Raw genomic sequence first — 12,422 nt, 5'->3', positions numbered from 1 at the left:
TGTGTTTACACTCAAGCATGCATTTCTCATGATGTTTCCATATTTCTGTCCACCCCCTGCAAAACCAAAAAATTTTGGGCTATCTACTTGTATTATGATGTTTTGTAAACACCTGCTACATTTACATGATTGTATTATGTTTTCTTTAAAACTGTTTATCTGATGTTTGTGTCTATGTCTTCTCTTGAGTAATTCTGTACGTGCAACAGATCATTGTACACAATTTAACAACTAAAAGTTAATGCAGTCATGAAACTGAAGGTTTGTTTGAACACAACAATGCTTCTCTCTCTCTCTCTCTCTCTCTCTCTCTCTCTCTCTCTCTCTCTCTCTCCCTCCCTTTCTCTCTGACAAACATGCGTACATGCACGCACGCGCTCGCACACACACACACACACACACACACACACACACACGCACACACGCACACACGCACACACGCACACACAAGAAAACATAAACTGTTTGAAAATTATCTGCATCACTTCATGACCTATATAGTTTGTATTTTTTAACATTAAAACCTCTTTCTCAATACACTTTTCACCACAGGAAATTCCCATCATGAGGGGGGGGGGGGGAGGGGGGGGGAGGGGGGGGGGGAATATAAGTTCTGTACCCAGTTCAGTCTACCAACATGGCTTAAAGTGTCATTTCAAACTTAGACCATGAGTGCATTGTCACTTTATGGCAAGAAAGGTTGGCAGCACAAGAAGTCACCTGCTGAATTGATATACACTACAGTGACCTCTTTCAAACATTGGGCCACTATTGCTAGCAACAAAACATTGAAGATCTGTCTCACAGTAGTCACTGGCAGTTGACAATACTAGCTGATGACCACCACATACAAATTGGGGTTCATAGGCACCCCAGGAAGAATGTAGCAGAATTATAATGTAACGGGGAGGGCTGCGTCAATTCATTCGGTATGCTCTATCTACAAATGATTAATTTGGCCTTCAGACCTTCATTACAAAAAGTAATACAAATCTCCCAGCACAATGATATACAAAGAAGATATGAATGGGAACATTTGAAGTGAAATCTAGATCAATGATGTAAGGTTCTCTTCACCAACAAATGCAGGATTTCTCTCACATCTGTTGATCATAGCAGAAGAATATGGAAGTGGTCAGGTACAAATACATATCTCAAGCATTCAGTTCTATGGGTTCAGTAGGAAAGTATGTTAGTCATGTTTTGGGCCAGTATCTTGTACAGATGTCAGGTGCATTTCATCATCATCAAGGGTGATTTGTGGGCTGTGTAGTACCTGAACAAGATTCTCCAACCTAATACCCAGCCTGCAATCAACATTTCCATGATAGATTCATCTTTCAAGATGGTAGTAAATGAGCATACCTTGACCACCTCGTGAACACCTCCTCCAGGAGACTTGAATCTATCAAATGGAAAAGACTGTGGTACCTGCTGACATGAATCCAATTGACCATGCTGGGGACAAGTTGAAATTTGCATTTTATGTAGATGCAGGAATGCTCTTCGCATACTAGATGATTGGAAGAGGCCTTCCGTGAATGAGAGTAGAGTTAAGCAGCAATACTTCTCCAACTTGAGAAAAGCATCCCAACCATGATACAATCGTGTTACACCACAAAGGGTGAAGCAGCAGTGTATTGATTTCACAGATGTGTACTTTCAGACTACCTTTACTTTTGCTATTTTTTGTTTTTATTTCACAGTATGATGTGTTTCTTGTTTAGAAGTTCCCATTAAAAATTCTAGGACTTGTAGAGGGGAGTGAGTACATAATATTCTGAATGGGAACCCATGCCCAGAAACATACTGTTCCCATTCTATGATGGTTTCAGTTCAGATGTGTAACACGTCCAGATCTGCTGATGGAAAGAGAAAAGTCACAGAGTTACTTGTCCTGGTATGCAATAGGGCAGACAGGATGACGCGTGCTATGTCACATGGCCACCTGATGTCATTCAATGCCTGCCGTGTCATGAGACCTATTCAATGCCTTCAATTGAATAAACAAGGTTTTTGGAATACACACACATGCTCCTTGTGTATGGCAAAGCTCAAAATAACACAAGAGCTTCTCATTGACTGTATCACGAATCTTTTCTGCAATGTAGCACACCATCGCACAACCTTTTTGTCCAAGTTATGCATCAGCTCTGAGAAACAGAGCAATGCCACCTGCTTAAATTTGAAGACAATGTACTGCACAGTGTTGAAAATAAGTCATCAATGAATATTTGAACAATACTTTGTCCAATGGTTGTTAGTCACAGTATCATCTGGGATGTTTTGCATGAGCAACAATTACATCTGTACCACTTACAAAGGGTACACGCTACGGGTCCAGCTTATTTTCCACAATGCATTGCCTACTGCACATTGTTCCTGCACTGCTGCATCAATACACCACTGTTTCCACTCAGTTTCTGTTCACAGATGAATGTTAAGTTCACTAGGGACAGTGTTCTGAATTCACAAAACAGCCATGTCTCAGCAGACAAAAACCTTCATGCCATGCATCTTCAGAGATATCAGCACCGGTTTGGTATTAATGAGTGGGCAGGTATTCTGGATGGTCGTGTGATTGGGCTTTACCTCCTTCCATTCAAACTGACTGATCCTGCATACTTGATCTTCCTACAGAGTGTATTACACCCATTCTTGGAAGCTGTGTCACTTAATGACCCTCAGGAAATGTGGTTTCAGCATGATGACGCACCATCTCACTTCTCACGTGCGGTTCGGAGAAATCTCAACAGATGATATCTACATCTACATGACTACTCTTCAATTCACATTTAAGTGCTTGGCAGAGGGTTCATCGAACCACAATCATACTACCTCTCTACTATTCCACTCCCGAACAGTGCGCGGGAAAAACGAACGCCTAAACCTTTCTGTTTGAGCTCTGATTTCTCTTATTTTATTTTGATGATCATTCCTACCTATGTAGGTTGGGCTCAACAAAATATTTTCGCATTTGGAAGAGAAAATTGGTGACTGAAATTTTGTAAATAGATCTCGCCACGACGAAAAACGTCTTTGCTGTAATAACTTCCATCCCAACTCGAGTATCATATCTGCCACACTCTCTCCCCTATTACGTGATAATACAAAATGAGCTACCCTTTTTTGCACCCTTTCAATGTCCTCCATCAATCCCACCTGGTAAGGATCCCACACAGCACAGCAATATTCTAACAGAGGACGAACGAGTGTAGTGTAAGCTGTCTCTTTAGTGGACCTGTTGCATCTTCTAAGTGTCCTGCCAATGAAACGCAACCTTTGGCTCGCCTTCCCCACAATATTATCTATGTGGTCTTTCCAACTGAAGCTGTTCGTAATTTTAACACCCAGGTACTTAGTTGAATTGACAGCCTTGAGAATTGTACTATTTATCAAGTAATCGAATTCCAACGGATTTCTTTTGGAACTCATGTGGATCACCTCACACTTTTCGTTATTTAGCATCAACTGCCACCTGCCACACCATACAGCAATCTTTTCTAAATCGCTTTGCAACTGATACTGGTCTTCGGATGACCTTACTAGACGGTAAATTACAGCATCATCTGCGAACAACCTAAGAGAACTGCTCAGATTGTCACCCAGGTCATTTATATAGATTAGGAACAGCAGAGCTCCCAGGACGCTTCCCTGGGGAACACCTGATATCACTTCAGTTTTACTCGATGATTTGCCATCTATTACTACGAACTGCGACCTTCCTGACAGAAAATCATGAATCCAGTCACACAACTGAGACGATACCCCATAGGCCCGCAGCTTGATTAGAAGTCGCTTGTGAGGAACGGTGTCAAAAGCTTTCCAGAAATCTAGAAATACGGAATCAACTTGAGATCCCCTGTCGATAGCGGCCATTACTTTGTGCGAATAAAGAGCTAGTTGCGTTGCACAAGAACGATGTTTTCTGAAACCATGCTGATTATGTATGAATAGATCGTTCCCTTCAAGGTGATTCATAATGTTTGAATACAGTATATGCTCCAAGACCCTACTGCAAACCGACATTAATGACATAGGTCTGTAGTTAGATGGATTACTCCTACTACCCTTCTTAAACACTGGTGCGACCTGCGCAATTTTCCAATCTGTAGGTACAGATCTATCGGTGAGCGAGCGGTTGTATATGATTGCTAAGTAGGGAGCTATTTTATCAGTGTAATCTGAAAGGAACCTAATCGGTATACAATCTGGACCTGAAGACTTGCCAGTATCAAGCGATTTGAGTTGCTTCGCAACCCCTAAGGTATCTACTTCTAAGAAACTCATGCAAGCAGCTGTTCGTGTTTCAAATTCTGGAATATTCCAATCATCTTCCCTGGTGAAGGAATTTAGGAAAACTGCGTTCAATAACTCCGCTTTAGCGGCACAGTCGTCGGTAACAATACCATCGGCACTGCGCAGTGAAGGTATTGACTGCGTCTTGCCACTTGTGTACTTTACATACGACCAGAATTTCTTTGGATTTTCTACCAAATTTCAAGACAATGTTTCATTGTGGAACCTATTAAAGGCATCTCGCATTGAAGTCTGCACCAAATTTCACGCGTCTGTAAATTTTAGCCAGTCTTCGGGATTTCGCGTTCTTCTGAACTTTGCATGCTTTTTCCGTTGCCTCTGCAACAGCGTTCAGACCTGTTTTGTGTACCACGGGGGATCAGTTCCATCTCTTACCAATTTATGAGGTATGAATCTCTCAATTGCTGTTGCTATTATATCTTTGAATTTGAGTCACATCTCGTCTACATTTGCATAGTCAGTTTGGAAGGGATGGAGATTGTCTCTTAGGAAGGCTTCTAGTGACACTTTATCCACTTTTTTAAATAAAATTATTTTGCGTTTGTTTCTGGTGGATTTGGAAGAAACGGTATTGAACCTAGCTACAATGACCTTGTGATCACTAATCCCTGTATCAGTCATGATGCTCTCTATCAGCTCTGGATTGTTTGTGGCTAAGAGGTCAAGATTGTTTTCGCAACCATTTACAATTTGCGTGGGTTCGTGGACTAACTGCTGGAAATAATTTTCGGAGAAAGCATTTAGGACAATCTCGGAAGATGTTTTCTGCGTACCACCGGTTTTGAACAAGTATTTTTGCCAACATATCGAGGGAAGGTTGAAGTCCCCACCAACTATAACCGTATGAGTGGGGTATTTATTCGTTACGAGACTCAAATTTTCTCTGAACTGTTCAGCAACTATATCATCGGAGTCTGGGGGTCGGTAGAAGGAGCCAATTATTAACTTCGTTCGGCTGTTAAGTATAACCTCCACCCATACCAATTCGCACGGAGTATCTACTTCGACTTCACTACAAGATAAATCACTACTGACAGACACAAACACTCCACCACCAATTCTGCCTAATCTATCTTTCCTGAACACCGTCTGAGACTTTGTAAAAATTTCTGCAGAACTTATTTCAGGCTTTAGCCAGCTTTCTGTACCTATAACGATTTCAGCTTCTGTGCTTTCTATTAGCGCTTGAAGCTCAGGGACTTTCCCAGCACAACTACAACAATTTACAACTACAATTCCAACTGTTCCTTGATCCAAGCACGTCCTGTATTTGCCATGCACCCTTTGAGATTGCAGCCCACCCCGTACCTTCCTGAGGCCTTCTAACCTAAAAAATCACTCAGTCCACGCCACACAGCCTCCGCTATCCGTGTAGCCACCAGCTGAGTGTAGTGAACTCCTGACCTATTCAGTGGAACCCGGAACCCCACCACCCTATGGCGCAAGTCAAGGAATCTGCAGCCAACATGGTCGCAAAACCGTCTGAGCCTCTGATTCAGACCCTCCACCCGGCTCTGCACCAAAGGTCCGCAGTCGGTTCTGTCAACGATGCTGCAGATGGTGAGCTCTGCCTTCATCTCGTAAGCAAGACCGGCAGCCTTCACCAAATCAGATAGCCGCTGGAATATAGAGAGAATTTCCTCAGATTCAAAGCGACACACGTCATTAGTGCCGACATGTGCCACCACCTGCAGCTGGCTGCACCCTGTGCTCTTCATGGCATCCGGAAGGACCCTTTCCACATCAGGAATGACTCCACCCAGAATGCACACGGAGTGCACACTGGATTTCTTCCCCTCCTTAGCCACCATATCCCTAAGGGGCTCCATTACGTGCCTAACATTGGAGCTCCCAACTACCAATAAGCCCACCCTCTGTGATTGCCTGGACCTTAAAGGCTGAGAATCATCCTCTGAAACAGGGCAGGCAGCTGCATCTGGCTCAGCCAGAGACAGTGCCTGAAACCTGTTTGTCAGACGCACCGGGGAGGCTTTCTGATCAGCCTATGGGGACATCTTTCGCTGCCTACCACACCTTGGAACAACCTCCCAATCAACCACAGGCGAGGGCTCAGCCCCACTGCGGGCAGCAACCGGGGCAACCACAGCAGCAGACCGATCTGGGGACAGACAGGACGAGGTTGACATCCCTGCGATACCCAAGTCCAGCTCCCCACAGTGGTGCCCATTGGCAACAGCCTCAAGCCGCACGACCGAAGTCAGCTCTGCTTGCAGCTGTGAGCGAAGGGATGCCAACTCAGACCTCATCCAAACACAGCAATCACAGTCCCTGTCCATTCTAATCGATGTTGAACAACAGTTACTGACACAAGAGTCCGTGCCTAGATAACGCAAGGGAAAAACGCAAAGAATGTATTAACTAACCTGTACAATGCCTAACGACTGCGCTACAATCTGCCTGAATTTACGATTACAGTAGCTAAAACTCAAAATTACACCTCCTATATGAAACTCTCACGCAATTTAAGTAAGAATCTACGAAGTAAACACTAAAGCGCAATGCTACAACTCTCAAATACTATAATACGACCAAAATTTATGAATTAAACAATGCAGGTACCCAAAAACATGCAAAGAAATTAAGAACTAAACTATGTAACAAATAAGTAAGCTAGGGGTATACGACTTGCTGCTGCAGCTGCTTCTCCAACGGCGGCAGGGAGATGGAAGATGGATAGGCCTATGTGGTCGAACTGCATGACCTTTGCATTTAACTCGTATGGACTCCTTGTGGGGTCATATGCAAAGTTTAATGTACGAGACTCCTGTAGAGACAAAGGGAGGTCTGCTGGCACAAGTTCTGGCCACTGCACTAGAAACTGAAGAGACATCAGGTGGCATGGCAAGTGTGTACCAGAACATGCTTCGTAGGTATAATGTCTGTAGCAATGTTGGTGGTCGCAACATTGAGCCGGTGTTGTAATGCATCAGCACTGTTGTGTATGTACAGTATGCTAGGTTCTTTTTTGTTTCAGACAAATATAAACACGTAATGTTTAAGTGTTAATACAAAAAAATGTGCTTAAGTGATAAATGGATATTTCATTATGTTTCCTTTTGAACTGTTATCTGATAACAGTACTGCATCATACCTAATTCAGTTTCTCAAGCAGAAGTGGATGAGTTAAACATCTGAACTGAAACAGTCATAGAATGGAAACAGTACATTTCTAGACATGGGTTCCTAGGTTCCTGTTCAAAGTATTATGTACTTTCCTGCCTCTACAAGTCCCACAAGTTTGTAACAGGAATTTCTGAACCTCCTGTATATGAGACTTATTCTTTTGTTCCTTGCTCCCTTTGAATCTAAGCCCATATTTGTTCACAGATACCTAGTTGGGCAAGAACTTTTTTGAGCAGTTTATTTGCTATTCTCTCTATATCTCTCTCTCTCTCTCTCTCTCTCTCTCTCTCTCTCTCTCTCTCTCTCTCTTTCTCTCTCTCTCTTTCTCTCTCTTGGAGACCTGCTATGACATGTATTTTGCATTACACAATAAAATTACAAGAAAATTATGTATTCCTGATCTTGAAGAATAAAAGTAATGCTGTTCTTTCCCTAGAGAGTGAAGGGCGTGGAAGTACTCTTGATACCTTACCAGAAGAAAAAGCAACTCTTGGAAAAACCACTAACTATAAGAGAGTGTATCCTGACTGGAGGCCTACTATAGAAAAAACTGATGTTGTTGGAGCTATGGAAGCCATTGAAGGTAAACATTCTTGCACTTCCTTCCGCAGTGCCACATTTGGTAATATTTAGCAATAAGAAGATTTTCACAATAAAGTTTATAGTTTTAAAACACATTCTCTTAATATTTATCAGTATACAAAAGCCCAACAAAACATATAATTTTCAGAAACATATTTCAACTTATTTTATAATCAAAGCATGATAAGTGGGTATAAGACTTGATGGAATTTTCTTCTGAAGTGAATGAAAAATAACTAATTCTTAAATATAACTTTCAGGAAATCAGACAATAATATTTATCTGTTCTACAATTCATTATAGTACACCAGAATTAAATAATTCTAATCGAATCTGTCCTGTAAAGCATGACAGCATATAACAATGCAAATCTGAATTTGTTTTGATAATTCATCTTGCTTCATAAAACACAAATTCAAAATTAAATTAAAACCTTACTCACATAATCACAACCAGACCTGCCTTTATGCCTTTAGTGTGCCACTCAGCACAATAGATAATTTTAAAAATGTAAATAAATAAGCATAAGAATAAGATTCTGAATTACTATTCACTGAATGTAGAAGACAAAAACAATGGAAACTCTTTGTTAGGTACATTTATGTATGCTGCTAAGTTAGACAGCTTGTAACTGTGTGTGGGCCAATTTCTGCAGGATGAAGTAGGGTCAGAATACCAGGTCCCAAGTTTTTTCTAACCTAGTCCTGGACTTGGGCAGGTTACAGAGGATTTAGGTTCACTATGTAGAGGCTTTACTAAGGAAGATACCATGGTTATTGTGGGTGGGCCAGGCAACAGTATTGACAGAGATCCGGGGTACAGCATAGAGTGTGACCTGGCAAAGATTGCATCAACATTGAGTCATACCAGTGTTGGGTTTGTGTCGGTTCTGGAGCGCCATGACCGACCTCATTTGAGCTCTTCTGTCAGGAGAGTTAATTTGGAGTTGGAACGGCTACTTGGATCTGGCGCAGGGTCACACATTGGTGTGGTTCCTGTTGATTCACTCTGTAGGTGGGACTATACTAGACACGGCCTAAACCTCAACAAGAAAGGGAAGGGTAAACTGTCAGGACTGATGGCAGGAAATTTAAATGGGGGAGGAACTACATCTCATGGTGGAAACTCTTTTTTAGTGTAAGATCAGTGTCCAGTGGGAAACTCAGCCAGGCAAATACTAAAGATGTTAAAAAAGTTCAAGATACTCACAAATGTAAAGTGATAAGCAATGTTAGTATATTTCATCAAAATATTGGGGGATTGAAGAATAAAATTGATGAGCTTCTGCTTTGTTTAGAAGATACAGAAACTGAGAATGTAATAGATGTACTATGCCTGTCTGAGCATCACATTGTCACTGATATGCAAAAGGTTAGCATCAATGGATACAAATTAGCTGCACATGTAAGTAGAGATAATATGATGAGAGGAGGAGTTGCCATATACGTCAAAAGCTTCCACAGTGTAAAAAATTTAGAAACTAAAAAATTTTGTGTAGAGCAACATATGGAAGCATGTGCCACCGAACTTAAACTAAATGATGGCACTTTCATAATTGTAACAGTGTATAGGTCCCCCTCAGGGAATTTCCAGCTATTTCTAGAAAACTTGGATGCTTTGCTGTGCTATCTGTCAGACAGGGGGAAGCAAATTATCATTTGTGGGGATTTCAATGTTGATTCCCTGAAAGAGTGTAATAGGAAGAATGACCTTGTAGTATTACTCAGTTCTTTCAATTTGAGCTCCGTCATTGATTTTCCTACTCGGATAACAAAGAACAGCAGTACATTATATATAAAAACAAAGATGAGGTGACTTACCGAACAAAAGCGCTGGCAGGTCGATAGACACACAAGCAAACACAAACATACACACAAAATTCTAGCTTTCGCAACCAACGGTTGCCTCATCAGGAAAGAGGGAAGGAGAGGGAAAGATGAAAGGATGTGGGTTTTAAGGGAGAGGGTAAGGAGTCATTCCAATCCCGGGAGCGGAAAGACTTACCTTAGTGGGAAAAAAGGACAGGTATACACTCGCGCACACACACACACATATCCATCCACACATACAGACACAAGCAGAGCAGTACATTGATAGATAACTTTTTATAGACCAAGATAAGTTTAAGGGCATAAATGCTTATCCTGGTGAGAATGGTCTTTCAGATCATGGTGCACAGCTAGTTACAGTATATGGCATAGCTCCATGCAGTATATCAAATCAGACTTTCAAAGCAGTGCATTCAATTAACAATATAAATATTGCAAACTTTAGGGAAAGCTTACAGCAGCTAGACTGGGATGAAGTGTATAAGGAACCCGATGCAAACTTGAAATATAACTTATTTCACGATACATTTTTAAGGGTATTTCAAAATTGTTTTCCCAAGAAAATAGTTAAACATAATTCCAAGAAAACATACAGAAAACCTTGGCTAACTAAAGGAATAAGAATATCTTGCAACTGTAAAAGAGAACTGTATCTAACAGCAAGAGGGAGTACTGACCCCCAAAATTGTTCAATATTATAAAAACTATTGTGCGGTACTAAGAAAAGTTATCAAAAAGTCCAGAAGCATGTTTATCATGTCTGAGATCAGTAACTCTGATAATAAAATTAAAGCAATTTGGAATATTATTGAAAGGGAAACAGGACAACCAAGAGCACAGGAAGACTTTAGTGCCATAAAACTGAATGACAAGTGTACTAACAAACAATCAGAAATTGAAAATATTTTCAATAATCATTTTTTAAATGTTGTGGAGAAAATAGGATCTAGATCTTCACTAGAAGAGGCAAGGCTACTAATACCTGTGCAGTTTGAAACAACTGTAATTCCACCAACCTCTCCCTCTGAAATCAGTAAAATAAGATCAGTAAAATAATAAACTCACTGAAAAGTAAAAGCTCTTACGGAATTGATGGCATTTCCATCAAGGTACTTAAAGCTTGTTCCCCACAGATAAGTAGGATTCTCAGCCACGTATGTAATAGCTCTTTGGAGCTGGGTGTTTTCCCCGATAGACTGAAATATGCCATTGTAAAACCATTGCATAAAAATGGGGATATGTTGGATGTCAACAACTACCGTCCAATCTCTCTTCTGACAGCTCTATCAAAAACTGTTGAGAAAGTAATGTATTCAAGAGTCATCATCATCATCAGTTATCTGCTATATTAGCAGGTCCTTGGCCTCTCCATTTTCTGCGATCCATTGCTTCCTTCTTAAGGCTGCTGTATGTTGTACCGTCCATCATGTCATCCAGTATCTGGAATCTCTTCCTTCCTTGCTTCCTTTTCCCTTCTACATAACCTTCTAAAACTGTTTTTATCAGTCCGTCATTCTTTCTTAATATATGCCCAATCCAATTTCTTTTTCTTCTCTTTATTACATCTAGTAACTGCCTTTTCTCTCCCACTCTTCTCAGTACCTCTTCATTTTTTACTCTGTCCATCCAACTTATTCTTTCCATCTTCCACCATGTCCAGATCTCAAAAGCCTCCAGCCTTTCTCTGTCTTTTTTCCTCATAGTCCATGTTTCAGTGCCATATAGAAGAACACTCCATACAAGACATTTTATGAGTCTCTTTCTGAGTTCTCTGTCCAGACTGCTGCAGAAGATTCTCCTTTTCTTATAAAACGCCTCTTTTGCCATTGCTATCCTTGTTTTAATTTCTGTGGTGCACTTCCAGTCGGTGTCTATCCTGCTTCCAAGATACTTAAAATTTTGCACCTGTTTTAGTGTTTCTCCATTCAGCACAATTTTTATTTCCTCCTATTGCCAATACTTTTGTTTTATTTGTGTTAATTTTCATTCCATATTTTTTTTCCGTTAGTTGCAATGGTGTCCACCAAACCCTGTAATTCTTTTTCCCCTGTGGCTAGAAGGACCATGTCATCAGCAAATCTCAAGCACCCTACTCTTCTTCCTCCAATTTCTACTCCTTTGTCATCTAATGAGCATTGGTCAATCATATTTTCCAAGTACAGGTTGGAAAGAGTATGTGATAAACAGCATCCTTGTCTTACTCCTTTCCCTAGTCTGATCCAGTCTGTACTTTCTCCTCTCACTTTAACTGAAACTTTTTGATTAAGGTATAATCAGTTTATAAGTCTTCTGGTTTTTCAGTCCACTCTCTTTTCCCTCATAATAGTCACCAGCTTGTCCCAAACCACATTGTCAAATGCCTTTTCTAAATTGATGAAGCACATATATAGGTCTCATATATAGCACATGAAGAGTAGCCTCCCATATTTGTAAAAATAAAGTACTAACAAAATGTCAGTTTGGTTTTCAGAAAGGCTTTTCAACAGAAAATGCTATATACGCTTTCACTGATCAAATATTAAATGCTCTGAATAACCGGACATCACC

The 12,422-nt window shown here is 40.8% G+C and overlaps 1 protein-coding gene across 1 annotated transcript in view; it reads left to right on the top strand.

Moving 5' to 3' along the window:
- The window catches only part of LOC124721206, a 1,098,625-nt gene that overhangs the window by 1,071,916 nt on the left and 14,287 nt on the right, over window positions 1-12,422 (top strand). Inside the window, exon 23 of the mRNA XM_047246056.1 lies at window positions 7,901-8,047. Within this exon, the coding sequence (XP_047102012.1) occupies window positions 7,901-8,047 (147 nt within the window). The remainder of the gene's footprint in view (window positions 1-7,900; window positions 8,048-12,422) is intronic.

This window comes from Schistocerca piceifrons, chromosome X (genome assembly GCF_021461385.2).
Source record: "Schistocerca piceifrons isolate TAMUIC-IGC-003096 chromosome X, iqSchPice1.1, whole genome shotgun sequence".
NCBI lineage: Eukaryota > Metazoa > Arthropoda > Insecta > Orthoptera > Acrididae > Schistocerca > Schistocerca piceifrons.
The sequence above is the reverse complement of the archived record's forward strand: the minus strand, read 5'-3'. Positions and strand labels throughout refer to the sequence as shown.